At 36.9% G+C, this 16303-nt stretch overlaps 1 protein-coding gene across 1 annotated transcript in view; it reads left to right on the plus strand.

Moving 5' to 3' along the window:
• The window catches only part of ADAMTS17 (ADAM metallopeptidase with thrombospondin type 1 motif 17), a 611877-nt gene that overhangs the window by 23260 nt on the left and 572314 nt on the right, over positions 1–16303 (plus strand). Inside the window, exon 2 of the mRNA XM_053717604.1 lies at positions 1004–1368. Coding sequence (XP_053573579.1) covers positions 1004–1368 — 365 coding nt within the window. The remainder of the gene's footprint in view (positions 1–1003; positions 1369–16303) is intronic.

The following is a 16303-nucleotide window of genomic DNA, read 5'->3' on the forward strand; positions in this document are numbered from 1 at the left end:
TGAAAAAAATGATCAAACAAGCAGACAGACAGGGAAGCATGATCATTCTTACAGAACGTTAGTCAGTTTGACAGACATGGGCAATCGGGCATGTGTCATCATCATGCCGGACAGTAGTTACATAATCCTTTCCATTTTGTGAGTCTACTCTAGTTTGTTAGACTGTGATGAACTTCAACTTACTAGTATATTTCTTTCCTGTTCTAACTTCTGCCTCAATCAATGCCTTCAGCGGTCAGCCACAAATATATTCTAGTAGGAGCCGAGGGCACTCGGCACTGGCCGGTGTTGGCAGCAGCTGAGCTGATTGAGATATATATATATATATATATATACTGTAGAAACTCTTATATAGACATTAACTATGTCCAAAATATGATGTTGGTCTCTGGTATTGCAATAAACTTGTAATTACGTTTTATTCTTATTATGTCAAATTAAAGGGCACCAGTTGAAGTTTTTATTTTTATATGCTCCCCTGTTCCTTAAAAGCTACCATGAGTGATAAATTAATATGGCTTTTACTGATCATTATTTATCGCATCTAAAATTTCCGTTAAAGAATATCACATTACTGTTATAATTTTTATTGCTCATTTATCTATTCAATAGGTTTATGACACCCAGTTTCTTTATTTCCGGATTCCGAAATTTTTATACAGCTTTCCAATTTACTTCTATTTTCACATTTGTTTCATTCTCTTGGTATCCTTTGTTGAAAAGCATGCTTATGTAAGAGTATGTGCAGCCACCAATCGCCAGCTAACTCCCTGTAGTACAGTGCTACTTCTGAACCCTCCTATGTGTGCTTTTTAACAAAGGATACCAAAAGAATTAAGAAACTGTGATAATTTTTTTTTTTTATTGCATGCTCTATCTGAAACGTGAAAGTTTAATATTAACTTTACTGTCCCTATTAAAATGTTATTAGGCCAACATAGAGAAGTTAACAAAAGGAAAATATATAATAATACATCCTTCTTTTTGTATTATTGTTTTTAAGCTGGATCCTCGAGCACAGATGTGGAACTTGTGATCCCAACAGTTTTATGGGCTGGTGAAGATCCTTTGCAGAATACCAGAGGAGCAGCAACCTTCAGGAGCCACAGAAGACCACGCTCTATACCAGGAGCTAAGGCAAGCCACCCTGACATCCTCCACATCCAGTTGCCTACATTTGGCAAGAATCTGTACTTGCACTTGCAGAGAGACCATAGCTTCCTTGCCGCAGGTTTTCTAGTGGAGGAGAAGATGGACCACAGAAACATTACCCATACCCAAATCCCATTGGATGAGCTATGCTTTTATACCGGAGAGGTTGTGAACCACAACAACTCATTTGCATCTGTCAGCACATGTGCGGGACTGGTGCGTACATTTATTATTATTATTATTATTATTATTATTATTATTATATCAAATCCTCTTTTGTATCTCTAGAATAATGCAGGTAGAATTAGTCCCATCGGGTTTGTATAATGAATAAAGGGTAGGACTGCAAGCTTAAATATTCAACACCTCAAGCATTTTTTATTCATGAATTATTAGGACACACTAATTCATTTATCCCTGACTTTTGGTTGTATAGATTATTTGCAAACTCTTGCTTGGCATCTTATTTTTGTTGGAATGGCTTTAGAGTTCGTTATAAATTTGTCAAGCCCTGGTTTAGGACAGAGTACACATCTCCCTTCAGCTGTAGAAAGAAAGTCTTTGAATCCTGATATTCTTGTTTTCTGGTACGTACACAACCTATTAAATGATGTTCTATAGTGCTTAGCATCCAGGAAGTACAAGCAAGACACTATCCAATTTTATATTGCATAAGGGAAATCCATGAGGTGTCACAAACCTCTAAACATTATAATCAATGGTGTCATTTATAAGAAATTCCACTGATCTGTGGTGAGGTATCTAGTTCTATGTGGTATGTGTAGGAGGGCAGCTGATTATAAAATTCCTTTTACCTAGATGTCATATTTACTAAGATTTGAAGAGCCCCATACCTTATTGGATCAACTTTAAAATCATAGAAGTTGGAGATTATTTTCTCACTAGAGACTACTTTAAATTCTTAGCAAATCAAGTCCTCTTTTTCATAATTTAGTGATTGCAGCTGATATTCTTGAATTCTTAGTAAACTGGCCAAAGGTCACTTAGTATAATATAATAGTGGAGAGCAGTGTGTGGCTTCAGATGAAACAAAGGCCCAGGCGTTACATATACAGTATGTGAGTAGGTAATGGCTTATATCCTCTTTGTAGTCTGATTCAGTCTGGTGATCCTGACAAGTGGTGTAGAGAGCTGAATAAAAAACATCTCTGAGCTAACTGAGTAAGGAAAATGGAAGCTATTTGAGAGTTGTTTTATATATATATATATATATATATATATATATATATATATATATATATATACTTTGCAATCTGCCTGGCTGTCTGTATTACAAGTTGCTGTCCTTTCAGTAAGTGTCAACACTCTCTTCTCCATAAACCGCCAAGGATTAAGTAGTGTTGATGGTTTTAAGCATGCGCACACTGGTGCTTTCATGAGTCTGAGTGTCTACACTGATCAACACAGCCAGTCCTGAATATTACATCTCTTTAGATATGCAGAGGAATTTGCTCATTTAGAGGCTGAAACATGTTGTGTTGATGACCCTATATACGGTATAGTAGTTGATTTTGCTCTATTAAAGATATACATGGTATGATTGAGAGTATATGCTAGGCCAAGTTTTGCGATTATGATTATATCTTGCTGTTACTTCAATTGACAACAATTATGTAAAAATTAGTAGACAAACTGTTTAAATATAGGCTGAAACTCAGTGTGTAAAAAACAGAGGGTTGCTCAGTACTATATATTCACTCTTCCTGGGCTGTTGATGTATCAAATTATTCTTTTGCATAACATAATTTTACTAAAAAAATGTGGAATATTCAGTGGAAGGTTAACTGTAAGGTCTATTCAATACTCCCTAACATATACAGCTTTTTGAATCACTTCTACACATACAAATACTAATTCCCTTTCTAAAAATATACGTGCTGTTTCCCAACTGATTCTGAACTTTTTTTTTTTTTTGTCTTTTATGGACCAAGTGTATTGTTAAAACATATGTGATACCCCTTAATTTTTTAAGTACAAACAGTAAAACAGTTCAGATGTCGCTTTACTTAAAGGGACATAATACTCATATGCTAAATCACTTGAAAGTGATGCAGCATAACTGTAAAAAGCTGACAGGAAAATATCACCTGAGGATCCCTATGTAAAAAAGGAAGATATTTTACCTCACAATTTCCTCAGCTCACCAGAGTAAGTGCTGTGTAAAAAGTTATCTTTCAGTTGCTGCCCAGCTCCAGGTAAAAGAAAAAAAAGAATAAACATGATATGAACAGCAGCCAATCAGCACTAACCGTGCAGAGGTCATGAACTCGTTTACTGTGATCTCATGAGATTTCATAGTAAACTTTGTTAAACTGAATAGGGAAATATAGGGCTGCAACTAACGATTATTTTCATAATCGATTAAATATTTTTACACACACACACACATATATATATATATATATATATATATATATATATATATATATATATATATATATATATATATACCTTATACCCACAAAGATCTGATATATGCTGGCGTTGCAAAAGCGAGGTGGGAAACATGGGACACATATGGTGGAAGTGCACTAACCTTATCCTTTTTTGGAAGCATGCTATATCCCAAACAGAGAAGCTGTTGGGAATCAATATACCCCAGGACCCTCTAGTCTGGCCCTTAAATAAACCTCCTAAAAAAATCCCAGCAACGCACCTCCAAATTCCATGTAATAGTGCTAAAATATTAATTGCTCAACTATGGAAACAATATGTATATATGTATGACTTGTTTTACCTCAATAAAAAAAAAAAATCTATATGGAATGGTAGTCACTATATCATGCAAAGCATAGTCCCAAATCACCTGAATTAATATAAACAATCAATCTTGCACATAAGCCAAGAGTAGATGTAAACCTAAAAATAAACGTATACTGTGCTGAATACGTGAAAAGTAAACGTCTGTTGATGTCCTTTAGGCTAAGGGCATAACTATAAAACACAATACCATGTGCAGGAGCTCATTTGAGTAAAGCAGCTGGTGCTGTGCACAGACCAACTAATTGCAAACCAACTAATCGACAATGAGATTCGTTGACCACTATTTTAATAATTGATTATTGTCAATTATATATTGATTTGTTGTTGCAGCTTTAGAAATAACATGAGTGTACATGAGGCACGCTCCCTTTCAGGTCTCGGGACAGGCATACTGATTTGCTGCTTAAAGTCCTTTACAATGGGGTGTGAATACTTAGAACATTTTGAGGTAAAATATCTTTATTTTTTACATAGATATGTTCAGGTGATATTTTCAAGTTCGCTTTTTACAGCTATGCTGCTTCACTTTAAAGTGTTTCAACATTTGGGTATCATGGCCCTTTAATAAAGTTCCACATAGCCAATAGTCTTATAAACGATATTGGTAGAAATAGTAAATGCACACATATCTCCTGACCAGAGCCGACAAACCCGTTCCCATTCGGTCACTGCATCGAGCACTTCAGCATTCATACAAAGTATAAGGTATTTGCCAGGTGTGTAGCACAAAGTATCCATACTCTGATTACGTCTCCCCCCAGTGGCGTCACTCTGATTAGAGCTGCTTAATGAGCCTTAACGGATTCCTCACTACTCCGTAATAGAATGCAAGAATTAAAACAATCTCCACTTCATGATACAGCAAAGCGTACAGACTAGGTCACTGTGTGTGTGTGTGTTATATAAATTAAATTTGCTGCGTGACTTACCCTCTGCACTGCGCTAGGTTCTCTGCCGTGTCTTATGGCATGAGAACGAGGCTCACATTAGAGCCTATGGAAGCACGCTCTCGTGAACACAATGCTTCCAGGCAATGCGAACGCGAGGTGGCATTTGCATTGCGCTTAACTTGTAATACTGGCGCACATTTGCATGTGTTGGTATTACTGAGTGGAGCTCAAATATCGTGCTCAATTTTGCACTACACTCATAATCTAGGCCTATGCCATTTGCAGGGTTTAAACCCATCAACATGCAGGGTTGGTATTGCTAAAATTCCATGCTCTTGCAAATTAGAGCATGTTATGATAATGTCCCTTAAATAAGAGGATATCCCACTCTATAATGATGTTTCATAAGCCTATTAGTTTTTCAGCTGATCAATGTTGCCTTGGTGGGTATCTGATTGCCACCTAAATGTGTGGAACTTTGTTTTCTTCAGGAGCCTCTCCTCTTTAAAAAAGAGTCACTTGCCCCATTTTAGTGCTTGTATAGGTTTCTGCTTCCTCGTTTAAAGCCCAGAGAACATTTAAAGTCACCTAGCAGTCAGGTATGTGTCATTTGTATGACAATTACTTGCTACCTAGAGGGGCATGAGACCCCTCATTTAAAAGAAGGTAATGCACTCATTCATTTTTAGCAGTATTGTTTGTTTTTAATAGTAAATGTATTATGTAGGTTAATCATCTACTAATGGTAAGAATATGAGTTCCCTCCACGGAAAGAAATCAAACTTGTGAGTTGTTTTAGAAAAGTGAGACATTTTAGGAAGCAGGCAAATGTGTTTGCATAGGAATATATGTAGAATAATAAAAATAAATGAGCTGGTGTAAAATTCTAGGCACTAAGGCTTCCTAGCTTTCAGAATGTTTAAAGCTTTAGCTTAATCGCTGTATGTAAAAATATGCACTGAGCTCAATAGAAGGCATTTCAATGGGGGAGCCGTCCGTGCTAATTTAGGTAGCCATCCGGATGAAAGGAAGGGACTAATAGCACGCCCACTGTAATAGCAACACAATCCCTTAACGACCAGCGATGCACAGGGTACATTTTAGGGCATCTTGCAGTCTCATGCAGACAGTAATGTCTCAGCAGAGAATGTGAGTAAATGATGTCATAATATTGTATAGGTCAGGTTAGTGGCTAGTTTGGTCATTCAGATCACTGTTGGAATGCTTGTCAGCTTGTCAGCTACATTACTCTGTGCAGCTTTTTGTGTGAGAGTGTGCAGCTCTTCTTTTTAGTTTCAAAATAAGGATAATAACCGTTTTATTTTAGCAATACATTTTACTGTTGGTTTCGTTGTAGGTAATGTCTAGAGAATTTTTTTTTTCAACTGGTTTTGTTTTGTTGTTTTTCTTTTTTTTTTTTTTTAAACCACCTCCTTAACACTTATGAGGTGTCCATCTGGGTCTGGGAAATTTTGACACCTTACTTTAATTGAAGTAAATTTTCATAATTTAGAAAAATTGACATTATTAAACACCTCTTACTCTTGTTAAAAAAAATATATATCATCCTTTAACCCATTCACCCCAGAGAGGCCATAATGCAAAAACCTTTAACTTAGGTTTTCAAAATGGTGCCAGGTGCCTAAACCGTCACAGTTACAGAATTTGCTTTTTGGACTCCTAAGGGACAGGCACAAACGTTTACACAAATCAAAAGGTCTTTAATGTCCTTTTATGGCATTTTTTTCTAAACAATTGTGTAGAACTGTGGCAATTTTTGTAGATAAATCAGTTGATAAGGATTGGCATATGCCCATTGTCTGTGTTCACTATGCATTAGAGATTAGAAAATGGAATGGATGGTTACACACCTAATGTTGATTAAAGTTTCCATGGAAACTGGTCTGAATGGGAAGCAGAGAATGGTGGTCATTAAAGATAGTTTTAAATGGACATTAAACACCTTTTGTTTTTGAAAGGCCAAAAGGCCAAAATCTGTAACTTAAGTTTACAAAATGCTGCAAAACCATCGATTTGATTTGCAGGCTACAGAATTTGATTTTTGACCACCCTAGAGACCATGAGACAAGCACAATTGTACAAAAAAAGCAATAGGTGTTTAGTGTTTTTTTTGATCAAAGGTAACTTTTAATGACCAACTGAGACTAAGTGGTGCTGAAAGTTAGCGCTTCAGTCTGTCACAATTGGCTATTAAAGGTATTATGATGATGTTTATTGTATAACCTTCAAATTACCCCTTCCCTTTTCTTGCCATAAAAAAAAGAAATAAATACATTCTAAACAAGTCTAATAAACTCGCTGCAGTTTGCTTGTTTCATGTCCATGAATTAGGCTATAATTTTCTGTTTTTAGAATATTTTTGCTTAAAAATGATTATAAAATAAAACATTGACGGCTAGACTACAAATTTTGCGGTACAGCTATACCGCTGAAAAATTGGTCATTGCACGTGGAATGGCCGGGAACGCATATTACAAGTTGCGGCAAGCATTTTAGCCTGTAACGCAACATCCATTCCGCACTAAAAAAAAAAAAGACATTTGAGTGTGGAATTTTCCATACCCCCGTATTGCAGGTTGTGTGGTCTGGCTAAAATGCTTGCGTTACAGCCTATACCGATCCATACCGCTATCTGAGAGCAGTAGTTATGGATTCTGCGAAACAAAAATGTTTCACAAAACTCATAACTAAACTGCTACAAAGTACACTAACACCCATAAACTACCTATTGACCCCTAAACCGCCGCACTCCTGCATCGCAAATACTGTATTAAACTTATTAACCCCTAATCTGCCGCCCACCCACACTGCGACTATTAAATAAACCTATTAACCCCTAATCTGCCGCCCCCGACATCAGAAACTATGTAAACCTATTAACCCCTAATCCGCTGCTCCCCAAAATCGCCGACACCTAAATAAACCTATAAACCCCTAAACCGCCGATCCCCCCCGAAATCACCAACACTACAGTAAAGTATTAACCCCTAAACCTCCAGCCCCTCACATTGTAACTACTATAAATTAACCTAACATAACTATTCTAAGAAAATAAAAAAAACTACCAATTAAAAACCTAAATTAAAAATTTAAAAAATCTAAAATTACAAAACATAATAAACACTAAATTATAAAAAATAATAAACAAAATTATCAAAAATAAAAACAAATACACCTAATCCTTTTTTTTTTTTTTTTTTTTTTTATATTTATTTTATTAATAGAAAGAAAATACAGGGAGTGCAGAATTATTAGGCAAGTTGTATTTTTGAGGATTAATTTTATTATTGAACAACAACCATGTTCTCAATGAACCCAAAAAACTCATAATATCAAAGCTAAATAGTTTTGGAAGTAGTTTTTAGTTTGTTTTTAGTTATAGCTATTTTAGGGGGATATCTGTGTGTGCAGGTGACTATTACTGTGCATAATTATTAGGCAACTTAACAAAAAACAAATATATACCCATTTCAATTATTTTTTTTTACCAGTGAAACCAATATAACATCTCAACATTCACAAATATACATTTCTGACATTCAAAAACAAAACAAAAACAAATCAGTGACCAATATAGCCACCTTTCTTTGCAAGGACACTCAAAAGCCTGCCATCCATGGACTCTGTCAGTGTTTTGATCTGTTCACCATCAACATTGCGTGCAGCAGCAACCACAGCCTCCCAGACACTGTTCAGAGAGGTGTACTGTTTTCCCTCCTTGTAAATCTCACATTTGATGATGGACCACAGGTTCTCAATGGGGTTCAGATCAGATGAACAAGGAGGCCATGTCATTCGATTTTCTTATTTTATACCCTTTCTTGCCAGCCACGCTGTGGAGTACTTGGACGCGTGTGATGGAGCATTGTCCTGCATGAAAATCATGTTTTTCTTGAAGGATGCAGACTTCTTCCTGTACCACTGCTTGTAAGAAGGTGTCTTCAAGAAACTGGCAGTAGGACTGGGAGTTGAGCTTGACTCCATCCTCAACCCGAAAAGGCCCCACAAGCTCATCTTTGATGATACCAGCCCAAACCAGTACTCCACCTCCACCTTGCTGGCGTCTGAGTCGGACTGGAGCTCTCTGCCCTTTACCAATCCAGCCACGGGCCCATCCATCTGAAACATAGAAACATAGAAACATAGATATTGACGGCAGATAAGAGCCATAGGCCCAGCAAGTCTGCCCCACCTTACCTAACAGTATAAACTTATCTAGTTCGTAGGATAGCCCTATGCTTGTCCCATGCATTTTTAAAGTCCCCCACAGTGTTTGTTGCTACTACCTCTTGAGGAAGTTTATTCCATAAATCAATCACTCTTTCTGTAAAGAAGTGCTTCCTCAAATTACTCCTGAATCTACTACCCTTTAGCTTGAGCTCATGACCCCTTGTTCTTGAATTTTCCATTTTATGTAAAATACCCACAGCCTCAGTTTTACTAAACCCTTTAATGTACTTGAAAGTTGCTATCATATCACCTCTTTCCCTTCTCTCCTCTAAGCTATACATATTTAGGTCATTGAGCCTATCCTGGTAAGTTTTATTTTTTAGACCATGTACCATTTTGGTAGCCCTCCTTTGCACAGATTCAAGTTTGTTAATATCCTTCTGAAGATATGGCCTCCAGAACTGCACACAATACTCAAGATGAGGCCTAACTAATGATCTATAAAGTGGCATAAGAACCTTACTATTTCTGCTGCAAATACCTCTACCAATACATCCAAGCATTCTGCTAGCCTTACTCGCTGCCTTACTACATTGTTTACTAAGTTTTAAATCATCTGAAATAATAATTCCCAAGTCCTCTTCCTCGTCTGTAACAGTCAGTAAAGTGTCATTGAGTCTGTAATTAACATTTGGATTTTTCTTCCCTAAATGCATTATTTTACACTTTGCTGTGTTAAACTTTAGATCCCAGTCGTTTGTCCAATCCTCCAATTGTTGTATATCACTTCTCATTTTGTCTACCCCCCCTGGAACATCCACTCTGTTGCAAATTTTTGTATCATCTGCAAAGAGACATACTTTCCCCTGTAGCCCTTTGCTGATATCGCAGATAAATATGTTAAACAAAACAGGCCCCAGAACTGACCCCTGAGGAACACCACTAGTAACAGCCCCCTCTGCTGAATGAACTCCATTTACTAAGACACTTTGTTTTCTGTCCTTAAGCCAGCATTCCACCCAGTTCACAATTTTTGAATCTAGACCAAGGAGATATAGTTTGTGAATAAGTTTATTGTGTGGGACGGTGTCAAATGCTTTGCTGAAATCTAGATATGCTACATCAACTGCTCCTCCCTTGTCTAATAATTTTGTTACATAATCAAAGAAGTCAATTAGATTAGTCTGACATGATCTCCCTGAAGTAAAACCATGCTGATTTTGGTCCTCTAAATTGTTTGTCTTTATGTAAGTCATAATTCTTTCCTTTAAGAGGCTTTCCATTAATTTCCCTACTACTGAAGTTAAACTAACTGGCCTGTAGTTGCCAGATTCTTCTCTACTGCCCTTTTTATGAAGAGGTATTACATTTGCTATTCTCCAATCATCTGGGACAGCTCCTGTTAATAGTGACTGATTAAACAGATCAGTTAATGGGACAGTTAGCACTGAACTAAGTTCTTTTAAAACCCTTGGATGAATATTATCAGGACCCACTGCCTTTGTAACATTTATTTTTGATAATGCTAACAAAACCTCATCCTCTGTAAAAAGATTACTGTTAAGCTTGTTTCTATTTTGCATAGCATCCCTTAATGTAGACATTGTATCTTCACAATCTTTAGTGAAAACAGAACAGAAGTAATCATTGAGACAGTCTGCAATCTGCTTATCTCCTTCTATTATTCTACCATCAACTGATTTCAATTTTACTATTCCTACCTTATTTTTTCTTCTTTCACTGATATATCTAAAGAATGTTTTGTCCCCATGTTTTACTGACTGTGCTATCTTCTCTTCTGCATCAGCTTTAACCTTCCTAATTAACTGCTTAGTCTTTTTTTGTTGGAGTCTCCATATTTTCATATCATCATCTGCTTGTGTGTGTCTGTAATTTTTATAAGCTATCTTTTTTGTCTTTACAGCATGTGCTACTTCTTTGGAAAACCAAATTGGTTTCCGCTTTCTTTTACTTTTACAGACATGTCTAATACAGTGTGCGGTTGCATCTAAAATGGCACCTTTCACAAATTCCCACTGTTCTTGAACCCCTGTAATAAGATTTTTCCCCTTTAAATAGTTTTTTAGGTATTCTCCCATTAATGAAAAATCTGCCGTCCTAAAGTCTAAAACTTTTGTTTTAGTCTGGGTGTACAGTTCCTGAACATGAATACTAAACCAAACAGATTGATGATCACTGGATCCTAAGTTCTCACCTACAGACACATCTGAAACTGTATCACTGTTTGTAAGTATTAGATCTAATATAGCTTCCTTACGAGTTGGTTCCTTGACTAATTGTCTGGCCCATCAAGACTCACTCTCATTTCATCAGTCCATAAAACCTTAGAAAAATCAGTCTTGAGCTATTTCTTGGCCCAGTCTTGACGTTTCAGCTTGTGTGTCTTGTTCAGTGGTGGTCGTCTTTCAGCGTTTCTTACCTTGGCCATGTCTCTGAGTATTGCACACCTTGTGCTTTTGGGCACTCCAGTGATGTTGCAGCTCTGAAATATGGCCAAACTGGTGGCAAGTGGCATCTTGGCAGCTGCACGCTTGACTTTTCTCAGTTCATGGGCAGTTATTTTGCGCCTTGGTTTTTCCACACGCTTCTTGTGACCCTGTTGACTATTTTGAATGAAACGCTTGATTGTTCAATGATCACGCTTCAGAAGCTTTGCAATTTTAAGAGTACTGCATCCCTCTGCAAGATATCTCACTATTTTTGACTTTTCTGAGCCTGCCAAGTCCTTCTTTTGACCCATTTTGCCAAAGGAAAGGAAGTTGCCTAATAATTATGCACACCTGATATAGGGTGTTGATGTCATTAGACCACACCCCTTCTCATTACAGAGATGCACATCACCTAATATGCTTAATTGGTAGTAGGCTTTCGAGCCTATACAGCTTGGAGTAAGACAACATGCATAAAGAGGATGATGTGGTCAAAATACTCATTTGCCTAATAATTCTGCACTCCCTGTATTTATATAGCTTGTACATTACATGGAATGTTTTTACAAATCGTCATCAGAACAGAAAAATACCAGCTAAGAGTATAGAGGAGACTGACACACTCGTCAGGCTCCAGTTTACCATTGCCAATCATGTAACAACTTAGCTTGCTGACATACTAAGTCAAATGATGATTCTTCCTACATAATTTTCCAGTTATCTCCTGTCCCCCCCCTTCCAACCCAGCACCCAGACAAAAAAAATCATAAAAAAAAATAAATAATAAAAAAAAATTATTTAATCGATATATCACCAAATGTCTAATAACACTATTTCAGAGTATCTAAAAGGGAAGATTAGAAGATCTATTTCCCTTTGTGGGAATATTCTTATGAAGGGTGCCCAATTTTTAAAAAATAGGATTATGTCTTTTTCTGAGTGCATGTCTGTGTCTAGTTGTTCTATGATGCATTGTTTTTTAAGATAATTTCTTATCTCATTGATGGTAGTGGGCTTCTTATCCTTCCATTTCTTGAAGATTAAATTCTTGCATGCTAGGATTGTTAAATTCACCATTCTGCTATTGACTAGGGATGAGTCTTGTCTTATCAGAAAGATTCCATCCAGTAAGGAAATACCATCTACTCTAAGCTTAAGAGTTTTTTTTTTTGATCCAGTGCGCTAGTTTGGACCACAATTGTCTTATTTTTGGACATGCCCAGATCCAGCAGCTACAAATGCACATTTAGGGCATCTATTAAATTTAAGGTTGTGCCATTTATAACCCTTTTCAGTAGTGTAATAGGTATGATATAATAATTTCAAGTGGGTCTCTCTCCAGTTTGCTGATAACAGTCTGTGAGACTGTATTTATGGAATATTTCACCTGGTCCGCCTGGATGTTAATATCAGGGATTGAATTTCCCCATTTCATAGCCATATCCAATATGTTCAGATCACCCCTTTGTGAGGTCAGCAAGCTATACCAAATAGAAATTGAGAAGACTCCATTCTTGGCCATCACTGGTCACCTATCCAGCTTCCCCCCCATGACCACTTCCATGAAAACACACTGATCAAGCTAAATACGTAATGTCTTATTTTCAGGTAGGCAAAACAGTTGTGATTATCGAGTTTAAACTCCTGTTTTAATGTATCAAATGTTTTGATATTTTGTATTTCTTGATCTATTAACTGGTGTAGAAAAATTAATCCTTTTCTCTGCCAGGCACAAAATAAAGGATCTTGAGTGCCTTCTTGAAATTCTGGGTTGCCTAAGATTATTTGATATTTAGGTATATTTAAGTTAACACCCATAATTTTCCCCATGCCTGAATAACTGTGTAAATAGATTTAATGTGTTTGACTTGTTTGCTTATAATCCTTAGGGGACAATGAATAAGAGCTAGTGGTGAAAAAGGATACACTATGTTCAACTCTAAGCTATTGTTGGTAAAGTAATCTAGATTCGAGATCCAGTCAATTCCCCCCCTAACCTACAATAAACTAACCAATTACCCTTAAAAGGGCCTTTTGTAGGGTATTGTGCTAAGTTAAACAGCTCTTTTACCTTAAAAAATGACTAAGTCCCTTCCACCCAACCAACCCCCCAAAATAAAAAAACCTAACTCTAAAAAATCTTAAGCTACCCATTGCCCCTAAATGGGCATTTGTATGGGCATTGCACTTAAAAGGGCATTCAGCTCTTTTACTGCCCTTAAAAGGGCATTCAGCTCCTTTACAAGTGCCCAAAGCCCTAATCTAAAAAAAAACCCACCTCCAAAAAAAAATAAAAAATAAGAACACTAACCCCATAAAATCTACTCACGGTTCCTGAAGTCCGGACATCCATCTTCATCCAGGCGGTGACATCTTCCTCCATCTCGGGGACGTCTCCTATCTTCATTCCGGCAGCATGGAGCAGTACACTGAAGTTGAATGCAAGGTAGCCGTTTCAAAATATAAGAAAAAAAAACACCAAAAAAATCGCTATGTAAGAGCAAATGGAGTTGCGAGCAGAGACGATTGGTCTCCCTGGAGGATTTATAAGGGTTTTATGTACCTTGGGTGATAAATAAAATTTATAAGGGTTTTATGTACCTTGGGTGATAAATAAAAAAACAGTATTTTTTTATAAGGGGTAGTCAAAAATTGTAATTCTGTTTCATTGATATGTCCTGCTTCAAATGCAGACCTCAGAGATCGGTCGATTCTAGTTTTAAATACATTTGTATGGTTACCCCTCAATTTTAAATATACTCCCTTATCACTTAACTGTCTAGTAGCCTCAATTATGTAGTCACTGTAATTCAAAATGACAATGCCACCACCCTTGTCTGCCGGACGTATGATGATGGCATTGTCACCTTTTAAATCTTCAAGAGATTGTAGTTTGTTTTTAGTCAAATTTGAAAAAGATTTAGTTTCACCAGTGGTACAGTCTAGAGGGGGGGGGGATCAAATGAAGAAGGAGTCTTAAACCTAGTGGGAATACTTTGTTCCTTATCTCCAAAAAAGTCTTTAAGCTTAAGCTGCTGCTGCAGTTTTTGGAGATCAACAATTTTATCAAACGTTTTGACTTTTGGGGTAAGAACAAAAGATAATCCATGGTTCAAGAGTTTAAGTTCGGATTCAGTTAATGTCCTATCACTCAAATTAAAGACAATGTTTATTTCTTGTTCTCTCCTGGTCTGTCTCTTTCTGTGTCTTTTCCTATAGGGGGTTTGGAAGTTGCCCTGGTGGCCGCGCCAGAAAAAGAAGAAGAAGTTGATGTTAGTGCATTGGTCTGTGTTCTGGGTGCAGTGTTTGTATTAGTGTTATATTCACCCTCAGATGTGTCGCCTCCACTACTATCTATAGAGTCCAAAAGATTTTTGGAGCGTAAAGTTCTACGTTTACGTGTGGTATTAGTGTCTTCTTTTCCATATAGCCACTTGTAAATACGTTTTCTCTATAATCTATATCAACATTAGTTAATTTCTTATTTTTAAAGGCAATAAGATTACTTTTTTATATTTATTCACCAGTGTGTCATGTTTCCCAATCCAATCCTGTGTTTTATCATCAATTAATATGTGATAGTTTTGTTGCTTGATTTGATCAGTCTAGGGACATCCTGTTTTTTTAACCTATTTACCTCCTCAATCACCAATAGCATAAGATCGTATGAACACCATTTCCTGCAGAATTCTGAACTTGATCTACTCAGTGTAGGAATATTTTTAACTCTAAAACCCTTGGGGATCTGTCTGCTTTTATGGTATCCTGATAAATAAACTGCATGTAGATGGTAGTCTACTTCTCTTTTCCTAAGGTTCAATAGATTATGGTAAATATTAACTGGGGTGTCCCCTCAACTCACTCAGGTCTGTCTGGATCCTAATCCGGTCTGCATCATCATCAGTATATATAAACGTGTCTGTGTTCACTTCATCGTCTCCCAAGTGGGTAGTGGAGGGAGGCATATCTTCTGTAGTATATATTATATAGGCAATTAGCATGTCTAGGCACGTATCCCCGCTTGCCTTACCCAGAAATACTCTGTATTCATTTGCATATCTTACCCAGAGTCCTCTGGTGCATTGGTTACAGTGTATGCAGAGTATTTCTGGGTAAGACAAGCAGGGATACTATCGTAGACATGCTAATTGCCTATGCAATAATTTCTGATTATTTATATATATTTTTTGCATGATAAAATGGGTATGTCCTTTTTCTGACTATGGTGCTAATAGTCTACTTGGTACTTTTCTGGCTTTGACAATGGATGTCTTGGTCACGTTTGGTCCTAGGAGGGTTGTTTTTTGGTATTTTTTGCCCTTTTTTCATATGAACACTGATTCTTGGAACCGATACTAGTGGTCTTTATATAATGTCATGTTTTTATTTTTTTGGTCACACAGTCTTCTATATGGGTTTTCACGTTATGTCTTGTTATATTGCCTATCGGAACGGGTATTATTGTACTTTGGTGCCTTTGTTTATTTATTTTTGTTCTTAATTGTAGGTGTTTTCACGTTTGTCTCGTTATACCCTGTACATTTAGACATGTACTATTGTACTTTGGTGTATCCTTTTCCCTTTTTTTTCCTGTGTCGGGGGGTGGCCTTCACCATTCGAGCTTGATAGAACATGATCCAATCATGTGGATTGGGTGGCTTGGTTGTTTGTGTGCCTGTATAGTCACAGTGTATTGTATGTGTGTGATTAGCTGGTATGGTGGTAATGTTTGCTATCCTGACATTAGACACACTTGGTCTCTGGGTTCCCCATGAGTTAGTGTTTGAGATTTCTTTGTATAATGTTAATGCCAGTGGTTACAATAGAGGTTGTTGT

Source organism: Bombina bombina, chromosome 6, assembly GCF_027579735.1.
Source record: "Bombina bombina isolate aBomBom1 chromosome 6, aBomBom1.pri, whole genome shotgun sequence".
NCBI lineage: Eukaryota > Metazoa > Chordata > Amphibia > Anura > Bombinatoridae > Bombina > Bombina bombina.